The sequence below is a fragment of the Erpetoichthys calabaricus genome, chromosome 14, assembly GCF_900747795.2.
Source record: "Erpetoichthys calabaricus chromosome 14, fErpCal1.3, whole genome shotgun sequence".
NCBI classification, from domain to species: Eukaryota; Metazoa; Chordata; class Cladistia; order Polypteriformes; family Polypteridae; genus Erpetoichthys; species Erpetoichthys calabaricus.
This window is the reverse complement of record NC_041407.2, coordinates 107,693,273-107,710,197: the sequence shown is the minus strand read 5'-3', so window position 1 is coordinate 107,710,197 and position 16,925 is coordinate 107,693,273. Positions and strand designations below refer to the sequence as shown.

The window sequence follows — 16,925 nt, the reverse complement described above, 5'->3', positions numbered from 1 at the left end:
GAGTCCTTAGGAAGTTTCCTTTTGCCGGTGTGTTGGCTTTCGGCTGTGCACCGACGCTTACCATCCAACCTGATGGAGCTTGAGAGGTGCTGCAAAGAGGAATGGGCGAAACTGGCCAAGGATAGGTGTGCCAAGCTTGTGGCATCATATTCAACAAGACTTGAGGCTGGAATTGCTGCCAAAGGGGCATCGACAAAGTATTGAGCAAAGGCTGTGAATACTTATGGACATGGGATTTCTCAGTTTTTTTTTTTTTTATTAAATTTGCAAAAACCTCAAGTAAACTTTTTTCACGTTGTCATTATGGGGTGTTGTGTGCAGAATTCTGAGGAAAAAAATGAATTTAATCCATTTTGGAATAAGGCTGTAACATAACAAAATGTGGAAAAAGTGATGAAGCGCTGTGAATACTTTCTGGATGCACTGTGTGGAGTCAGTGTGAAAAACTTAATAAAGATCTGCTCTGAAGTTCCCAGTAGCAAGCAAAAAATATTTTTTTGTAGACCAGTGGAATCCTTGTGAACACTTCCTTGTCATATCTGCTCAATCTTACAGGTGGTGGCAATATTGAAATCAAATCCGAAAAACTGGACTTCAAGGTGCAGTCCAAGATTGGCTCTCTTGAAAACATCGGACACGTTCCAGGAGGTGGAAACAAGAAGGTGAGTCGGGACGTCTGTCTTCCTTCAGCTTTGTTTTTTTTTATTTCCCACTTCACACATGGATTCAGTGCCAACAATAGAGTCTCGTAAGTGACACCTGCAGGTAGGTGTTTGAAGGTAAAGATGTTTAGGGATGGCAATCAAAGTGGCAGCTGCACTACGACACGAGTCTAAAGCAGAGGAAGAACATTAAACAGGAAGGTTTAGTGAGAGAAATTGCCAGGGGCACAAAACACCATTTGATAGGGCGTGACATTACTTTTTGGGAGACCCTCTTTCTATTCCAAACATTTTTATTTTAAATCTCTTCAGTTCTCGGGGTTTGGCCCTGTGGGCATCAAATTGTCCAGTTCATAAGATCAAACAGTAGAGCAGCATTCGTGCTGTCACCTCAAGGGGCAAATGTCCCGTGTTGAAATCTCTAGGTCCCCATTGTCAAGGAGTGAGTGGAACTGACTGAGTTTGTTTTTGGATTGTCCTGCTGTCACACCGTACGTTTAGCACACACTGAAGATCAGCTGCGGCAGTCAGCAAATCTGACATACCCTGTGACAAAAAGTCACCTAATGTGACATTGGCTGCGATGATCAGTCATATAATTTGACCTGGTGCAGCAGCGAGATCAGCGAGTTTGGTCAGCAAAGCCGACATACCCTACGACAAAAATTCACATAGTGTGACAAGGGCTGCGACTGTCAGTCGTGTAATTGTGACAGGATCAGCAATTACAGCTGACAAATCTAACAGACGCTGTGACAAAATGCTGCGTAATGCGACACGGGCTTTAGAGGTTAACGCTGCCCAAGGAGTTTCGACCAGTTATGAAGTCCAAGGGTTTGCTTACTTTTCTCAACAGCACCCTGAGCTCATTTGATGGCTGTGTCCAGTAAAGACGTGACATGTTAGAGCTGAATGTGTGTTATTTAGGAGTCGTAGTGGACTCGACACCATCAACTGCCAGTCAGTGTTCAGAAGCCATTAAGAAGGCTAACAGACTGTCAGGTTATATAGCGCCTTGACGTGTGGAGTACAAGTCACAGGAGGTTCTGCTCAAGCTTTATAACACACTGGTGAGGCCTCATCTGGAGTCCTGTGTGCAGTTTGGGTCTCAGTTGAGATGGACCTGGGAGTCCTAGTGGCCTGGTCACTGTCTATGTGTAGGCAGAGGACAGAAGTGATCAAAACATCTAATAGGATGTTAGGGTATATAGCGCCATGATGAGTGGAGTCCAAGTCAAGGGAGTTTATTTTAAAGTAAATGTAAAGTATTACATATAGGAGCTAAAAATGTTAGATTTGAATACACAATGGGAGGTCTGAAAATCGAGAGTCCACCTTATGAGAAGGATTTAGGAGTCGCAGTGGACTCGACGCTATCAACTTCCAGACGGTGTTCAGAATCCATTGAGAAGACTAACAGAATGTCAGGTTATATAGTGCCTTGACGTGTGGAGTACAAGTCACAGGAGGTTCTGCTCAAGCTTTATAACACACTGGTGAGGCTTCATCTGGAGTCCTGGGTGCAGTTTGGGTCTCCATTGAGATGGACCTGGGAGTCCTAGTGGCCTGGTCACTGTCTATGTGTAGGCAGAGGACAGAAGTGATCAAAACATCTAATAGGATGTTAGGGTATATAGCGCCATGATGAGTGGAGTATAACTCAAGGGACTTTATTTTTAAGTAAATGTAAAGTATTACATATAGGAGCTAAAAATGTTAGATTTGAATATACAATGAGAGGTCTGAAAATCGAGAGTCCACCTTATGAGAAGGATTTAGGAGTCGTCGTGGACTCTAAGCTATCAACTTCCAGACGGTGTTCAGAATCCATTGAGAAGGCTAACAGAATGTCTGGTTATATAGCGCCTTGATGTGTGGAGTACAAGTCAAAGGAGGTTCTGCTCAAGCTTTATAACACACTGGTGAGGCCTCATCTGGAGACCTGTGTGCAGTTTGGGTCTCCAGGCTACAAAAAGGACATAGCAGCACAAGAGAAGGTCCAGAGAAGAGCGATGAGGCTGATTCAGGGCTACAGGGAATGAGTGATGAGGAAAGATGACAAGAGCTGAGCCTTTACAGTTTAAGAAAAAGAAAATGGAATGGAATATAAAGTATTACACACAAGAAGTAAAAATGTGAGGTTTGAATACACAATGGGGGTCTGAAAATCGAGAGTCCACCTTATGAGAAGGATTTAGGAGTCGTAGTGGACTCTAAGCTGTTGACTTCCCATCAGTTTTCAGTAGCCATTAAGAAGACTAACAAAATGTCAGGTTATATAGCGCCTTGATGTGAGGAGTACAAGTCACAGGAGGTTCTGCTCAAGCTTTATAACACACTGGTGAGGCTTCATCTGGAGTCCTGGGAGCAGTTTTGGTCTCCAGGCTACAAAAAGGACATAGCAGCACAAGAGAAGGTCCAAAGAAGATCAACTAGGCTGATTCAGGGCAACAGAAGATGACATTTAATGTCAATAAATGTAAAGTATTACACATAGGAAGTCAAATGTGAGGCTTGAATACACAATGGGAGGTCTGATGAGTTATGAGGAAAAGATTCAAAGAGCTGAACCTTCTCAGTTTAAGCAGAAGGAGATGAAGAGGAGACCTGATGTCTGGAGTACAAGTGCAATTTATGCTTTATAACACACTGGTGAGGCCTCATCTGGAGTTCTGTGTGCAGTTTGGGTCTCCATAAAGACATAGCAGCACTAGAGAAGGTCCAGAGAAGAGCGACTGGGCTGATTGAGGGCTACAGGGGGTGAGTGATGAAGAAAGATTCAAAGAGCTGAGCCTTTAAAGAGATGAAGAGGAGACCTGAATGAAGTGTTTAAAATGATGAAGGGGTCCAGTGGATCGAGACTGTGACTTTAAAATGAGTTCATCAAGGACATGGGGACTTTGTTGGAAACTTGTGAAGGGGAAATTTGGATGTGTAGTGAGAAGTTAAGCAAAATGACCCATTTTATTGGCTAACTAGAATGATTACAATATGCAGACTTTCGAGGCAACTCAGGCCTCTTCATCATTCCTCTTGCCTGAAAAAGCCGGCATACTGTAATCTTTCTAGTTAGCCAATAAAACGGGTCATTTTGCTTAATTTTCACACAAACATTAGGAAGTTTTTCTTCACACAGAGAACCACACACACTTGGATTAAGCGACCGAGTAGTGTGGTGGACAGTAAGACTTTAGGGACTTTCAAAACTCCACTTGATCTGGACAGGACTGGTGAGCTTTGTTGGGCTGAATGGCCTGTTCTTGTCCAGATTGTTCTAATTAGTGTGTCCTGTTTGTCTGTCCTTGTCACTTACGTGACAATCAGGTCGCACTCTATGACCAGTTCCTGTGGAAGTCCCTTGTCCTATCTAGAGGGTTCACTTTGTTTTCCTTTCCACTGTACTTTGGTCTCCTAGAGTTCATTTCAGTCCAGTTTATTTGTATATTGCACCCTTCACTTGAGGGCGGCACGGTGGCGCAGTGGGTGGCACTGCTGCCTCGCAGTTAGGAGATCCCGGGTCCTCCCTGCGTGGAGTTTGCATGTTCTCCCCGTGTCTGCGTGGATTTCCTCCAACAGTCCAAAGACATGCAGGTTAGGTGCATTGGCCATCCTAAATTGTCCCTAGTGTGTGCTTGGTGTGTGTGTGTGTGTGCCCTGCGGTGGGCTGGTGCCCTGCCCGGGGATTTGTTCCTGCTTTGCGCCCTGTGCTGGCTGGTGATTGGCTCCAGCAGACCTCTGTGACCCTGTGTTAGGACTGACTGACCCTTCACTTGACGAAAGCACAGAGCTTTGTGACAAGTCGTCAGTTAAATGCCAGGGTAAAGGTGCCCAATTACTAAATACAGAATTAGTCCGCACAAAGACACAAAATTGTTTAAACAGACAGATAGACAACAAAGTGATGAACATGAACATGATCTCCATTCAGGAACTGTTGAACTGGGACCAAGAGTGACATGGACCACTCGCCATTATGAATGCCATCTAGGAGCGGATCTCATTGCTACAGTTTGTCACATTTTAGTGGTGTTAATAGGAATCAGAGGGACTTCAAGATCAAATTTAACCTGAGGGGGTGAACTTAGGTGCATGTAACTGAAAGTAAAATATTTAGATGAGTGAATAAAAGTGTAGACGAGGTGCAGCTTCATGAAGAATGTCCAAGCCACTCTGCTTGTCATCCACAATTGAAACGCCGCCGTGTTATTCACGATTGCTGTCCTTCAATGATGGGCGCCTCCACTTTTGCACACTCGACTGTTTCTGCTCAGCTCACCTCTGCTATTTTCTCTCAGCGTTCACAATGGTGGACCGAACGACTTCCTCTTGTCCTTTTATAGATTTGACTTCTCTGACTCCTGTGCCTTGGCGTCTCCGCTGGGGGTGTCCTCTACAACTGTTTTACGGTTAGGGGGGGGGGGGGGTAACACAATATGTGGGGGTTTGCCAAGTTTGTGGGCTGCAGGACCAAAGTGTTCATGTTGAGCAGAAGTCTACTTTGGATCATTTATGGGAGCGATGAAGAAGGTGAGGCCGTGTTGACAAATCTCAGTCCACGTTGTCACCTTCATTCGAGATGTTTGATCAGGTAGGGTGGGATGTGTGATTGGATTAGCTGCTTATCACCCATGGAGCAACTCCAGCTTGGTATGAAAGCCATTTCTGTATCTAATCTCACGACTCAAAGCTCTATCAGACGTCACTTAGTGCTTATTAATCCTTTCATTAAGCTCAATTGAGATGAATCTGACCGTAGCGGACCCCATTAAATTTAATATGACGTACTAATGAGATGTTAACGAGCTAAAGAACAAGTATGGCCAAACTATCACTGCATTTGTCAATCAGCATGACATGACACCAGTTCTGCTTGTTGGGAAGCTTTAACAACTCCAGTTGAGAAGGTGAACTCCTCAGCATGCAGTGCTGTCCAAGTGGTCCGTGCTGCAGGTCCAGTGTCCCAGGTGGGAGTTGCATGCCAGTTCCTGTCCTGGTCTCCTGGACGTCCTTGTGGACTTTCCTCCCATGCATGTTAGGTGAGTTGGAAATTTCAGATTGGTTGAAGTTTACTGCTTCGTGCACAAAGGTTGCTGGGACAAACTCCGGACCCCTAGCCAGATTGGGACGGTCTGAGAATGTGACGTTACGTGACAATCATCAGACGCGTTTCTAAGGGTCTAATCGGAATGGTGAGCACACTTGGATAAGGTTTACCAGATTAATGAAGGCCATCGTCTCTAATGGTTTGTGAGACGTTTTGTTTTACTGAAAAGTATAAAGTTTACCAAATACTAAATGCAGAATTAGTCCACTTAAAGATGAATCGGCTTTTGTTTATTAAACTTTAAAGACATTAAGCTCCGTGTCTCTGGTTTGCTGATATGGGTTGACTCTTAAAACTTGATTTGATAAAACAATTTAATTTAATTACACACTCACACATCATATTACAGTAATGTATATACACACACTACTAGATTGGACACACCCCAAAATTTTCACATTTTTGACAGAAATTGATACCTTTTTCATTTTTGTATCAAGGTACTATTAAATTAATTTTAATATGCAAGCAAGACATTCTATTGCAATGTACCATCTGTTGGAATGACAAATGCAATGCATACGTCTCTGTTAGTTTCCATTTGGTATGAAAATTGGAAAAGGAGTGTTAATGTTTGTGATGCTCCATCTGTTGGAATGACAAATCCAAGGCTTATGTCTCAGTTATATACCATTTGGTATGGGATTCGTAAAAGCAGTGTTAATATTTGTGATGCTCCATCTGTTGGAATAACAAATGCAATGCTTATGTCTCACTTATATGCCAATTGGTATGAAATTCATAAAAGTATTGTTAATGTTTGTGATGCGCCATCAGTTGGAATGACAAATGGAATGTATATATCTCTGTTATATACCATTTTGGTATGGGAAATGTAAAAAAAAGTGTTAATATTTCTGATGCATTATCTGTTGGAATGACAAATGCAATGCATATGTCTCTCTTATATGCGATTTGGTATGGAGTTCGTAATAAAGAGACCCGGGTTCACTTCCCAGGTCCTCCCTGCATGGAGTTTGCATGTCCTCCCCGTGTCTGCGTGGGTTTCCTCCGGGTGCTCCGGTTTCCTCCCACACTCCAAAGACATGCAGGTTAGGTGCATTGGCAGATTCTAAATTGGTCCTAGTGTGTGCTTTGTGTGTGTGTGTGCCCTGCGGTGGGCTGATGCCCTGCCCGGGGTTTCTTTCCTGCCTTGGCTTGCGTTGGCTGGGATTGGCTCCAGCAGACCCCCGTGACCCTGTAGTTAGGATATAGCAGGTTGGATAATGGATGGATGGATGGATGTTTCGTAAAAAAGTGTTAATGTTTGTGATGCGCCATCAGTTGGAATGACAGAGACATAACAACCGGACTGACACACATACATTTATCCTTCTTTTAAGATGGATTAGCACACAAATGACTGTCACATTGAAGCAGCGGCTTTGCTTTAAGGCTCGGTGTCATTTGCACCCGTGTCTGCTCTGCTCATCACTAGTTGTCAGTATTTTGATACAATTTATGGAGCAAACAGCACAGCAAGAAGGCGAATTGAAATGAAAATGGTAAAAGACAGTTAAGTGTCTGATGCTGTGACAAAAAAAATGCATTTCTGAATTTCTTCTAAATGCAAATCCACTTTGCTGAATGCAGAATTTAAAAAAAGGGTGAGTTAAACAATGAGATTGAGGGGGCATGAGAGTGACCCACTGGTTTGAGGAACTAGTTGGCATGAAAGCCTGCAGCCACAGTGGGAGCCCTGAATGTGGGCACCCCTGATATGGAAGACCTTGGCCTGCTTGTCAGATTATTTGCTTGATACTAAAGTTACACACAATGGCTCCACCTGGTGGACACACAGCAGCTGCTGTTTCTTGTTATCTGGGTGGTCCTGCCATGGAGGGTTCTGAATTGACTAACCCTTACCGAATTACGTCTCGCCCCAGACAGGCTTTCACCGTTCTCCACCTAAACGCTGGGCAGGGTCTTATCTTGTATACTGCAGATAGTGCCCTGCTTACCCCAGGACGGGTGACCCCCGGTAGTCCCAGCCAGTGTGGCGGTCTGGGCCTCGCATGGCGTCCCGGGTGGCCGTTTCCGAGAGGAGCTCTGTATGCAAGTGAATGTGCGCAAGCCGATGAGGGCACTGCCAGGATCGTCATTAGTCTCGCGACACAGAGGGCGCCTGATGGAGGCATTGGCACCAGTTGGTAGGAGTGGGCACCTCGGCTCTCGCTGTTGCAGCATTGCTCCCTTGCCTTTCTTTCCTTCTTTCCACGGCCGTTTCAAATCTTTTTCTCTCCTTTTTTGCAGCCTTTGCCTTTCACGGCCTCCATTTGCCACCTGCAGCTGGCTCACTGGTCACACAGGGAATCTTTGGGAAAGTTGTGTGCAGTTTTGTCCATTTAGTAGAAGTTAAAGTAGGGGGCGCCACCCATCAGAACTCCGAGAGCGCATCACTTTGAGGAAATGTGTAAAGTTAATCTTTATATTGCATATGAAGGGGAGGAAAAAAAGGAATTGGAAAAATGACAAGATTGAGGTAAAGGAACACGCCAGTCACCAACAGCGGGTCACCTTGGTCACTTTGCTGGTGCCCAAGAAGAGCTGCAGCATGCAGACCACTACACTCAGACCCCTCTGAACCTCATGGGGACTGATCATTAAGTTTTGTGAGTAAAGAGAAGAGAAGGGGGCTATATGATACTGCCCACCTCATGACTGGGGGGGTCCTGTACCCTTCCACCTGGTGGGCTTTCAGATGACAGAATGTCTACCACAGCCTCGCTTCATGCATTTATGATTTGTTTGGAGTCTTCATTGCCATTGAGCCAGCGACCATGAACTGAAAAATGTGGTGCAAACGGGGGGGCACTGCCAACTAGGGGGCCACATGGGGGGCAAAATGTATGTGTGTTTTTAATTGATATACAAACATTCAGACTCAGTACAACCATCTGGTCCCGTTTAACCGGCTTATACCGTTTTATATTACTTAACGTTTGATGACCTACACCAGTGGGCTACGGGTGGTCTTCCAAATCCCAGCTTCTCAGAGACCCTCGTTAGACGGGACGTCCTCAATTCTGCACATAGCAGTTGTAGTTTTCTTTTCATGGGCGCCGACTTGTCATAACTGGGCTGGAGGGAAGCAAAAATTCATAAACTACAACATAAATAATAAACATACAAATAAGTGTAATAACTCAAAGTAACGTAGCGTAGGTGATGAAGGCCGACGTCACCCGAACTACAATTATCTCCCGAATAGACTGACGTTATAATTTTGAACGCCCAACCCCAGCCCCACAAATTCCCTCGCCCCTCCCCCCCCACCCCACCCCCATCACTGATGCCAAGCTAAGGACGTTCTCCATAGTCTTCGAGGCTGTGCATTGACTGGATGGTCACGTTGCTTTATTTGTATACATTAGCGGGGATGCCGTAAACGGGAATCGCGGGTAAACGTTTAAAGATTATCGTTGTACACTGCAAAAAATGTAAACGCAAAAACTAGACAAAAAAACTTTGAACGGGAGCTGTTTAGCTTTTATTTAGCAAACAAATCTGCCAATGGGGTGAGCAAAATGTACTTGTCAAGACTTCTTAAAGTAAATGAAATAATCGTAAATACAAATTTTTCGATAAGTCAATAATTCTTAAAATAAAGAGGACAAGATTTAATCTCATGAAATAAATACTTTTCGACTTGCTCAGATTTCATTTTTTGCAGTGTACAGTTAGCCCCCCCTGTGATTCGAACGAGAAAATCTCCAAATACATTTTGGGCCCACGATTATACAGAATTCGCCATTTACTGCGCTACATAAAGGGCAGAGAAACACGAGATCCAACGAAGACCGCCCAGCAAATCCCATGTGTGAGGCGGGCTGCCGACTCAAAGATGCGGGGCGTCCCCCGGGCAAATTGTTTTTATGAATTTTTTACAAAATGTAACTTATTACAATAAGTGTGTGTGTGTATATTTATGGTGGTAAACGACAAAAAATGATTCATGTCGCAGGTAGAAGAGAAATTCAACAAAACGATAAACCACAGGCCCAGTTTCACAGGGGCAGATGGTGGCAGCGTAGTTATACCATGAACTCCCCCGTGTGCGGACTCCACGGCATCACGTGATGCCAATGTTAAGTGGAGATTTGCAGAAGTTCGGAGACTTCTCCGAGACGAAGGCGTCTTCCAAAAATGACAGGAACGAGTGGGCGCAGGTCAGGAACAGAAATCTGGAAAAAAAACCGGAATCCAGAGGACTGGAATCGCAGTGCAGCACCGAAACTTAAAAGACGCCGCCGTCTGCGATCCTGCCGGCTTCTTAGAACTCGCTTGTAAAGCTTGTGCCTTTGTTTTCCACCCAGAAGCCTTTGCCTGCGATAGCAGGAGCTGCCCAACGACGTAGTGCTCCCGAGGGCTGCTGGGATTTGCAGTTCATTGAAGTAGCGCTACTACAGCGCTGTCTGCGATATTCTGCAATAAACAAACAAACAAACAAAATATACATATATATGAGGGGGGACCCAAAAAGAACCGGAAATAAATAACAACAAAATTCCGGTTATTTTTGGGTCCCCCCTCGTATACAGTATATGTATAGTCCATTGAATTATTGATGACAGATCTGTCAGTAATCGGGTAATTAATTATACAGGGTGGCCCACCGCCCCTTCATCGGGTTCTTTTAATCGCTGCACAAGTGTTCTGCGGTACGCCTCCACGTGGAGTTGTTGTGCTTCTGCTACCACCGGCCTGCTGCGCCAGTTTTTAGGTGGGCTTCTGTCCGGCGGCACACGAGACGAGAGTCGTCTTGGAGGAGGCGACCCACTTTTTCGTGGGCCACCCTGTATAAGTACAGAAATTCAATAGAACTGAAGTAGAGGTCGGCCCTGGCGATTGGCGGGCTTACAATTCGCCAATCTGACAGTTTTGTCATCGATAATTCAATTTTTGGTTTGTTTTTTTTACAGCTTATTGCAGAAAATCGCAGACAGCACTGTAGTAGCGCTGCTTAAATGAACCACAAATCCCAGCAGCCCTCGGGAGCACTACGTCATTGGGCGGCTCCCAGCCTGTGGGCTGCGGCGAACCCCACGTGTAACCCAGCCCTTCCCGATCCTGATCGCTCTTAATCTGCAGTGACCGCACCACAGGTGGCTGGTAACCGACCTCCCCCCAAATTCGGGACCCCTTGAGCAACACAAAGTCAAACCAGCGGGACCCGAGGACCCTCCAAAGAGACACACATGAAGGAGTCGAGTCTTCTGGATAGTGTCCATGTCTCTCAGACAGCGGGCACCAGGACTCTAATGACTTGGACCTTTGTCCTTTTGGTGAGATATCAGGGAGCGCCACACACCCCTTTCCAGTGACCTCATGACCCCCCCCAAGCTCTCCCAATCCGTCTACTGACTTCACATGAATGTCACTGCCGAGGTATGGGAATGTAAAGATGGTCCCTGAGATGGTGAAGACGGGCGCCCCTTTCTTCGCGGGATGCCCATAAATCCACTTACAGTCCTCACATAACGGGCAGATGGCAGACAAGCAGGACCCCAACCACGAAACGATGGAGGACAAAAAATGAATACGCACAGGTAACCCAACAGGAGGCAGACAGGCAGGAACTTGAAACACCAAATACCTTTTTGGTCACTGCCCACCCCCCCTTTTTATAGGGTGTGCTGACCTCCTTTGACCCCAACAGCCCCTGCACCCTCAGCAGACAACCAATCAGAGCCACTGCCGGGACTGCTGGGAGTTGCAGTTTCCACTACACTACGTATGACACGACGTATGTTTGTATTATTTTGGTATAAACCTGAGACACCCCCCCCCCCCCGATATTTCATAAGCCAGGGGTCAGACGTGCCAGAGAGCTGAAAGGATGCCCCCCCCCACCCCCACCGCTTAGAGAGCGAATGTGAACTCGTTGGTTGTAAATTATGGTAGCAAGCGCTGAGACAGTAGGGGGACACAATAGTCTTCATCAAACAGGTAAGCGGGGGGCTGGCACCCCCTCAGCTAAGAATTATTGGTGGAAGGCTGGGAGTCAGAGGAGGAAGAACAACGGCTCAAATGATACGAGCCGCAGTGAAAGTTAAGGACGAGTGTGTTATGTGCGCCTGATCCTGAGACTCCGAGTGCCACCTCTGGGGCTGAGGGTCCCCCTGCCATGTCTGCCCACTTCAAACACGCTCAAGTCGTCCTCGTCTAACCCTCTGCTGATCACGCTGGTCCCCAATTGAGCACATTCCTCCAAGCCCCCCCAAAAAAGGGTGGGTCGCAAACACATCGTCAAGTGAAAAATGGAGTCATGCCACCAAACAAAAAAAAAAAAAAAAAGGCTGGGTAACACTCATCTAAACCACCCTGCGCGCCCCATAAAGGGGTCTGTCGAGTGTAAGCATCACAAGCCCCCAAATAAAGTGGCACCTCCGAAGTCCTTACTGAGTGTAGGATTTAACAAAGCATCCAATCAAGACGAGAAGCTCATAAAACAGCCAATCATAAACCCCGTGCTGCGCACTTGGGGGGCGGGGGGGGCGATTCTGGCGTCAGGCTGAGCCCACTTTAAAGGTGGGCTGTGATTCGGATTCCGCACTCGTTTATTTCATTATGAAGCTTCTGGTACTGCTGGGCCACCTGGACTGGGACCCGAGTGCAGCGGGTGACACCTCACTGGGACACTGGGAGGTTAGACACGGTGGCTGGAGTGCCAGCCCTGCCAACAGCCCCCCAAGTTATCCCTGTAAGTTGGAAGAGCTGCCAGACAATTCCAGAACTTCCCTGTGTGGCCGTGAGCCCCCCTTCAATTCCTCCAAAGCGTTTTCTTGCCTTTCTTTGCTTTGAGTTTTGATTCCTTCATTCCCATGCATTTGCCTTTTTTTTTCTCATTTGTTCATTTACAATTTGTAATGCACCTCACTGTTTATGTTTTTAAATTCCTGGAAAAGAAGGAAAAAGAGGCATCAAGGGGCGACAAACTTCCCTCAAAAAACGGGGCCCCTCCGTCCCCCGATAAGGAGAGCCTGATGCCAGTTAGCGAGAGCCCAGCGGCCGAAGAAATCGCAATTGTTGAAACGCACGAGACAAGTAAGTATGTCACATGGTCCGCCACGCTGGAAACCCGCTGGGGTCAGGTGCCAGTGCCAGTGCCAAGTCATGCACCTGTATAGCGCCTCTCTGGGACTGCAAAGTTTTGTCTTTTTATTTTTTACATTTTTTTCCTTTACATTCATTCTAGTGTGTCTGTGTGTGTGCGTTTATTTATGTATCTATGTATTTCATTCTTTAAAGAACATCTGGCAGATTTCACTCTGAAAAGTCAGATTTCCCACTGAGGACAAATTAAATTCTATCTATTATATAGTGCCTTTCATATCTAGCTAGGTAACAATTATATAGTGTGTTTAACATCTCTCTATTATATAGTGCCTTTCATATCTAGCTAGGTAACAATTATATAGTGACTTTAACATCTATTATATACTGCTTTATACATCTATTATATAGTGCCTTTCATATCTAGCTAAGTAACTATTATACAGTGTGTTTAACATCTCTTTATTATATAGTGCCTTTCATATCTAGCTAGGTAACTATTAGTGTGTTTAACATCTCTGTATTATATAGTGCCTTTCATATGTACAGAGCTATTATATAGTGACTTTAACATCTATTATATACTGCCTTATACATCTATTATATAGTGCCTTTCATATCTAGCTAGGTAACATATAGTGTGTAACATCTCTCTATTATATAGTGCCTTTCATATCTACATAGCTATTATATAGTGACTTTAACATCTATTATATACTGCCTTATACAGCTATTATATAGTGCCTTTAACATACATCTATTATATAGTGCCTTTCATATCTGGCTAGATAGCTATTATAGTGCACCTTTCACATCTGTCTATTATATTGTGCCTGTCATGTCTATCTCTTTAGTTGCAGTTGCCATTTTAACCACAGGAGGGCAGACTTTCGCATAAAAGCCGCCACTTGACAGGCATTTCATTTTTTTTTCTTTCTTTGCCTTTTTAATTCGTTTCTTTTTTCTTTTTCAAACTCGGGTTTGAGAAGTTTACACAACTCCTGGGGTCAGAACTGACTTTTCTTCTTGTTACTCATGCTTGTATATTGTAGTGGAAGTTCCTTGGTTGGGTTAAATACAGGATACCTACCACTACCAGAACTGGTAGTGAAGTGCCGTTCCAGTATGTGGGGTTGGCATTTTAGAATAACTGGGAATGAATCATCGGCCAGCGTTGGCTCCGGGCCCTGCACCTGACACGGTGTCACCTCGACTGAGTCCCTTCACCTGCCTGTGCTCTGACTACTGGATTAAAACAAAAGAAATGGAACCCAATTGCGCCTCAGATGTTGTAAGTCGCCTTGGATGAAGGTGTCGGTGAGATTAACAAGTAATCATCTTCAGAGGGTTTATTTTCAAGGACTCACGTCATCGGTCCATAACATGCGTTCCGTTTAGTAGTAACCTGCTTTAGCCAATTTCTAATTTGGCTGTCACCCTCTACCCGGTGACATTGTGAAGCACATCTCTGGCTAAGTGACTTATGACAGGGGTTTGGTACAAAGCACCACAGTGGAGAACACGTTTGACATGCAGTACGAGTGATGGGGCACAAGATGAACCCTGAGCTGTCGCTTACGTGTCCCTCTGCAGTCACAAATAAGTGAGGGCCGTGACCACAGAAGAGAGCCGCACCACCAGCACTTCAGAGGAGGTCACCCACCTGAAGCTAAGCGTGTTCAGGCCCATCCAGAACTTGGACGGGAGACCACCTAGGAAAAGATTGGGTTGCCACTGGCAGACGTATTGGTGAGGGCAGCAGGGGGCGCTTAACCTGTGGGCAGAATGAGGATCCCAGTGCAGTGACGGGGACAATGGGCTGCAAATGTGGCGCCATCCTTTGTAGGAGACTTAAATCCAAGGACCGGACTTTCTGTGGTCATTAAAGATCATCCTGTGCACCCCGCTGTCCTGGCTGAACTGCCCACCTCAGCGTAGTCATTCTGGCCCCTTAATCGTCCCCCATCTCTAATTGGCTGCCCCTTCACCACCTAACACCTCACAAAAAGGTCTGCTGGCACATCATTCAGGTGGGTGCTGCACATTAGCGGTGGTTAAAGTGACTACCCAAAGTGCTCGGAACAGAGAGAAGGGCGCTATATAGATGTCATTTGGAGTGCCCACCCCCACTACCACGTCGTCCCCTCGCATGGTTTTGGGACAGCAAGGACAATTCACTGAAGACATTCAGGTCTGAATGGTGGGTTACGGTTACAAGTTAGATGGAAGGGGGGGGGGGCTAGTGACCCCCAGTCAGGTCCACATTTAATGAAGCCCGTTGACTGAAGTTGAGCTTCACTTTCAGCCCCTAAGCAAGTTGAGACAGCCCACCTCAAATGTCCTCTGTTAGTACGTTGAGCACACAGAGCTTCATGGGAGTTGTAGTCCTGTTACGCTCCCAATCCCAATTTGTTTTTTTTTTGGACCGATTTTAATTTTCGGCTTGCACTTTAAGGGGGCCATTAGGAGTCCCAGGTGAGCAGGAGGAGTCATTTAGCCGCCCCCCCCCCTGCCAAGGTGATTTCCATCCCGCCAGCATTTTGTGTTTTGTTTCTTTGTAGAATTCTGTCTAAATAAGTCCACAGCTGTGTGACCACAAGGGGGCAGCACTGAGCCAGCAGACGCGACTCCACCTAACAGTTTAGGGTTAAAGTAAGCAGAGGCGCATTCACGGGCTGTTTAAGGGTGAAGCCAACAATGTGCCAGTCCTGCTCCGTCTCCTCCATGGGAGTTTCACCCACCCAACTTCAACACACCTGGATGAGGCAGGGGGCTCCTTTTATGTCAGACCAAAACCCCCCCCAGGCCCAGTACTTCCATTTCATACAGACGCTCCCCATAAACTGGGGAGGTCTATTCTTCACAGCGCCCCCTTGTGGCAAACCGAAGCACCCTGACAGGGTGACAAACCCGGTGTCTGTACTGGGTCACCAGCCAGGGGGGGCTCTGCCACCTCTCGTGTTGGGGGATCATCCTCAGCAGGGTCCTGTCACCAATCTTGTGCTCCATCCATTATGCCCACGCAGTTGGGATGCCAGTCCAACCAGCTGGGCGCTTGCAGCTGGTGTGAAGGAACGTTGTGGGGGTCACCTGCCTGAGCTCAACAATAAAATGGTGGTGCTGGTGGATCGGGGTCTTTTAGGTTGCCAGCCACATCAACTGTTGTAGAGTAACAATGGGTGGAGATGTGTGGACCACTAAGGCACTCTTAGCAGATTCGGGGGATCGGTGGGGGGGGTGTCTGTGATTTCTTTTTTTTTTCTCTCAGGTCACCTATTTGTTAACGCTAATTTATTTGTATTTTGTTTTTCTTCCCCCCCACGCACAGATCGAGTCACACAAACTGGCCTTCCGTGAACAGGCCAAGGCCCGCACTGACCACGGAGCAGAGATCGTCTACAAGTCCCCCACGGCGTCCACGGAGGGCTCTCCCCGCCGCCTTAGCAACGTCTCCTCCACCGGCAGCATCAACATGATGGATTCTCCTCAGCTTGCCACGTTAGCCGACGAGGTCTCCGCTTCCCTGGCCAAACAAGGCTTGTGATTTGCTTCCTCAGCCTGCTGTAGCCTTTTTGGTTTTTTTTTTTTTTTTTTGCCATTTTCCTCAAGAAGAAAAAAAAAACACAAAAAACACAAAAAACACAACCCACCGAGCGACCCTCCTCCTGATTTCCTTTCCTTTCGATCTCTGCGGATGGGTTTTTCATTTCATATCAGACGATCACCTAGCCTGCTCGCTATTCTCAGTTTGCAGATCATGAAATCTCCGAAGGGTTCAAAAGGTCCAAGCTCGTCTCGCGCCTTGCGACCTCCGGCGCCTGTAACCCCCCTCCCCTGTCCGACCGACCGACCGCCCGCCCGCCTGTCCGCTCGCCGGCCCTACGGTGGATATGCGGCAACGCCACACATTCCTTTACTGATAAAAGTTGCATGAAGTTGACTGAAAATGACGTATTTAGCTAAAGCATGTTTAGCAAAGACCCCCGCCTGACTGAAAATCACGTGGACTCCCCCCAACCATTCGGCCGGTTGCGTTCTCCCGATTCTTTTCGTTTAGAAATTGCGAGTTCCTGCAGAGACGAGGAGGTCTCCATCTCAGCCGG

At 46.4% G+C, this 16,925-nt stretch overlaps 1 protein-coding gene across 12 annotated transcripts in view; it reads left to right on the top strand.

Annotated features, from left to right (window-relative positions):
• The window catches only part of maptb (microtubule-associated protein tau b), a 109,116-nt gene extending 92,697 nt beyond the window's left edge, over nucleotides 1-16,419 (top strand). For 10 of the 12 annotated variants that reach the window (XM_051918919.1, XM_051918922.1, XM_051918918.1 and 7 more), the window contains 2 exons: nucleotides 556-662; nucleotides 16,151-16,419. In XM_051918919.1, coding sequence (XP_051774879.1) covers nucleotides 556-662; nucleotides 16,151-16,366 — 323 coding nt within the window. In that variant the 3' untranslated portion in view covers nucleotides 16,367-16,419. Of the gene's footprint in view, nucleotides 1-555; nucleotides 663-12,674; nucleotides 12,814-16,150 lie in introns of all 12 variants that reach the window. The other 2 variants (XM_051918916.1, XM_051918915.1) reach the window with 2 other exon arrangements.
• The last annotated feature ends 506 nt before the right edge of the window (nucleotides 16,420-16,925 follow it).